Here is a 4,340-nt window from a genome sequence, read left to right on the forward strand (position 1 = left end):
CCCTTTGGCCCTTCATGATCACACATGTTGGTGTGCTGCTTCCATGTGGGCTTTGTTGCTTCTGGGCTAGATGGCCGCTTGTTTACTTTCAAGCAAAGCTACCACTACACAAATCTACAACTCTTTCCTAATGTACCACTAGAGGGAGTCCTGCTAATAGCTACCTTTCCAAATAGAAAGGAATTGAAATCAAATCAAAAGGTTTTAGAAAAATTGTGGAAATGTATTCCATGTATATTTTTTAAAAGAATTATTCAGGAAGAAGATGGGATAAAGATGGTAAAGTCATAAGAAAATAAAACTGAAAAATTTAAAAATCATGGATGTATATACCTATTATTTATTTTAAGAATTATTTCTTGAATTCAAATTATGGATGTGACAGCAAATCCAATACTGCATTACTCAACCTAAATGACTGAGGGGAATACTGTGTTCAATATTCCCACTTACATATCCACTCTTTATAGCAGGGGTCCTCAAACTTTTTAAACAGGGGCCAATTCACTGTCCCTCAGACCCGTTGGAGGGCCGGACTATAGTTTAAAAGAAAACAACAACTATGAACAAATTCCTATGCACACTGCACATACCTTATTCTGAAGTAAAAAAACAAAACAGGGCAAAAACACCCGGTGGGCCGGATAAATGTCCTCAGTGGGCCGCATGTGGCCCGCGGGCCGTAGTTTGAGGACGCCTGCTTTATAGGGTGGGTCTACAGGCCACACTGGCCTTTTTTTCCTTTTTCATGCAGTAAGTGACTCAAGAGATTCACAAAGTGCATGAGCTTACATCTCTTTGTTTACCAGCAGGACACTGCACAAGAATCTGAAAAATATGGAGTGTACAAACACGTCTCTGTGTTCAGAGAAATTATAGTATATATAGGAAGATGTAGTACATTTGCCAAAAGAGAATAAAATATAACACAATAAAAGCAAGCATGGTCAAGAATTCCATAAATTAACTATGAAAAATACGATGTAAAACATTATAATGTTTAATAGTCATTAAAAAATATTGTGATAACCTTTCATCATAAATTCTGCACAGTATACAGGCATTCTAAATACTCTAGAATAATTTTACCTGAGTTATTTTTACTTTGCATGGCTTTTACACACACACACACACACACACACACACCATACTAGCAATCGATCAGTCCTTCAAACCAATACGAACAGGTTCAGTCATGGATGGCAGAGTGAAATCACAACAGATGCGAGCGAATTGTTTAAATTTGAGTGAAGTGGAGCAATAACCAGAATGGGAAAAATGATGGGTTAATCCTAAAGAAGAGACTCAGAAGAGACACAGTGAGTGAGCCTAGTGAGCCCCTCACGAGTAGGATGGAGGAGACTGGCTCACTGCCAGAACTGTGCAGAGCAACACATATTCAAAACTGTGCTGAAAGCCAACACCTGAGCTGGACACTGCTACTTCCTACTCTGGCAGTCCAGAATTTGATTGCTATACAATGTGCATGGTGCCCTTGATTTCTAAAAGGGCGATTCAGTTTCTAACAAATGATGGCCTGTAATACTTCCCCTTCTGGTTATTGTTCTGTTTCACCCACAATGTAGGCCCATCCCGGTGTAGTTTTGTCAGCTACGACTAAACTGAGAGGAACCAACTCAAAGCCATGCTGTAAGTAAAAACAGACAAGTTTCACAAATCAGATTTGCCATGTGATGAAAATGATGACAGCCTTCTCCCAATACAGAGGTCCACTGTGACACCAGCAGTTAAGCAGTTCCTGATTTACTGCCACAACGCAGCAGTCCACGTGGGACTAGGTCAAATCCTGTCTCCATATTGTTTATTTTGACCTTGTTATTTAAACTCCGTACTCCATGCTGTAAGAATTACACTTTGTAGCTGGGAATAATGGCTAATCAATAACATTTGTTAGGATTAAATATGAGCACCATTTTTTTTAATGTCCGTATAAATGCCAGGCTAGCTTTGCCTACCTGGCTTTTATGTGGCTTTTCCTAGCAGCTGCTTCACTAGCAGTCATCGGTTCAGGAAGAGTTGAAGGAATCGATGAATTCTTGGAAGGAAAAAAAACTTTATTTTAGTCGTTTTAATTACAGAAAGTGTTTTCTAAAGATGTGAATATATTCTTGAACTTTGAAAGTACAGTCTGTAAGACATAACTATCATTTTCACCTTCTCAAAAAATCAAGCTCACTGCCATCAAGTCGATACCATCTCAGTGACCCTACAGGACAGAATAGAGCTACCCCTGTGAATTTTTGAGACTAAAACTCTTTACAAGAGTAGAGAGTCCTGTCTCTTTGTCAAGGGGAAGCTGGTGGTTTCAAATTGCTGACCTTGCAGTTTCACCTTAGGTACCTATAAATTGTCAAAGATGCCAGGTCTAATCTGCAATATCGCTGCGTGTCATACAAGTGTCACTTCCACCTTCAAACTCCACAGAAACCCTTGCTAAATACATAGAAGAAAAAAAATGTCACTGTATCCACTTTACAAATGAAGGAATCTTGGGTGAAAAAATACTGCACTTATAAAATCGATGACTACTTCACACTCTGGGTGGCGGTAAGCAAGCAGCTTGCATACGAATAAACTACGGTTTCTCAACATTGCAGACAACTGTCACGACACCGCCTGAACGGGTCAAGAAACCAGTGCTGAAGGTCTTACTCCTCTGTTAGGCCCTAGTGTTTTTTCTCATAAAAGGTACTCAATAAATGTTCGGTAAAAACCCACAGTTACATGATGAATAAAGAAACTTCCATTACGAAAATGTTAAGACTGCAAATCACGAATGCCAAAAATATTACACTGAAATGGTCAATGAAAAGCCAACATGCCACCATCCGCCTTTTTTCTTAGTGCCCTGGGTTAGATCACACGCAGGAAAGCCTATAAGAGCAAATCCGATTAGCATGCCTTTTATAATGTTGAGAATGCCTTTAAACAAGTAACAACCCTTATTGAAATCTGGGGAGACTGGCCACATACAGTTCATCAGAGGTAGTTAAAAAACTGAGTATGAGTCAAAGGCTTCAAATGATAGTAGCTATTGCAAACTGAGCATCTTTTGTGAACTATACATTGGGCTTTGCATTATTTTCATCCTCCATTACTACTTATGTTTTACAGAAATGGAAATCTAGATAAAGTAACTTCCCCAACGTTAAAAAATCACCCTTAACTAATGACAGAACTGAGCCTAAGTTTTTTCCTCTTACCATGCACACTTTACACCAAAGGTTCCCCAACTTCTCTGTTCACAGGGCACCTAGTGTCTCAATAATGCCCCTTAGCACAACTAAGCAAAAAAATATTTTTTTAAATCTAGAAGCCCGGTATATTAATTGTTTAGGTTCAAACAACTTAATAGTAATCGTTCATGCAGTGTAAGATAGCTGTCACCATACCTATAGTTCTCAGGCATTTCAGTGCACTGTTTGGGGATGGGAGTATTAGTCTCCATCCACTGCCAGCCCGGTGCCAAAAACTAAGCACAAGCACACAGTGAAATTCTTTGTCATGATGCTGGTGTAACTCTGAATTTTAAATTCACATTCTACTTAGAAAATCACTTACGTTGATGTTGGAGACTGGGCAATCCTTTTTGGCAAATTTAAATGCAAAATAGGACACTTGAAAGATATCAGGTCTATGTTCTGGATCTGGTTCAAGCATGAACCCTGCAAGAAGAGATCAGAATTTTAAAGAAGTTTTACTAAATACAAAAGTTACTTTGGAACACATTATGAGAATAAAAATGCAATGTTTTCTCTTACCAAATCACTAGTGATGCTAGTGAACTTTAGATAGGTTTAAAGCAAATTCATAACTACTACGTGTACATACAGTTACAACACCATGTGACGTCAAAAGCAGATCTGTCACAGAAAAGCTCTGCACCACAGAGATACAAAGATACTCTTTTAAAATGGTACAAAGCAAAGGGAATTTAGAAGATTTTGGAAAATTATTCAAAGACTCAATATCATAGTGGGAGTCCTTATTCACACTATTATGCGAAGTATTTCTTGTTTTTAAATTATCATGAATCATTGGGAGAGTGCTAACCTATATGCATTAGAATCTATTCAACACTCCCCCCAGAAGAATTTATTTCAGAAGACAGCACTGAATCTGCAGCTCCGGGAGAGGGGCATGCCTGATCAGAGCATATGGGAGCAAATGAAAGGGGAGGAAGAGAGTGGAGCACATCCTGACCCAGCAAGCCTTGAGGACGATATTCCTGCTAAGAGCAGTAAATCCACAAAGAGGACCATATGGCTGGCCCCACTATGAGACACGACATCCCTCACTGACTCATAGCCCTACAGGGG

At 39.1% G+C, this 4,340-nt stretch overlaps 1 protein-coding gene across 3 annotated transcripts in view; it reads right to left on the bottom strand.

Moving 5' to 3' along the window:
• BMP2K (BMP2 inducible kinase) overlaps positions 1–4,340 on the bottom strand; it is a 143,873-nt gene that overhangs the window by 60,775 nt on the left and 78,758 nt on the right. For all 3 annotated transcript variants that reach the window (XM_045284001.1, XM_004703217.2, XM_045284002.1), the window contains 2 exons: positions 3,583–3,686; positions 1,977–2,056 (listed from right to left, as the gene is read on the bottom strand). In XM_045284001.1, the coding sequence (XP_045139936.1) occupies positions 1,977–2,056; positions 3,583–3,686 (184 nt within the window). The remainder of the gene's footprint in view (positions 1–1,976; positions 2,057–3,582; positions 3,687–4,340) is intronic.

The sequence above is a fragment of the Echinops telfairi genome, unplaced genomic scaffold (assembly GCF_000313985.2).
Source record: "Echinops telfairi isolate 266 unplaced genomic scaffold, ASM31398v2 ScPeMD7_7468;HRSCAF=8506_0, whole genome shotgun sequence".
In the NCBI taxonomy this organism is placed as follows: domain Eukaryota; kingdom Metazoa; phylum Chordata; class Mammalia; order Afrosoricida; family Tenrecidae; genus Echinops; species Echinops telfairi.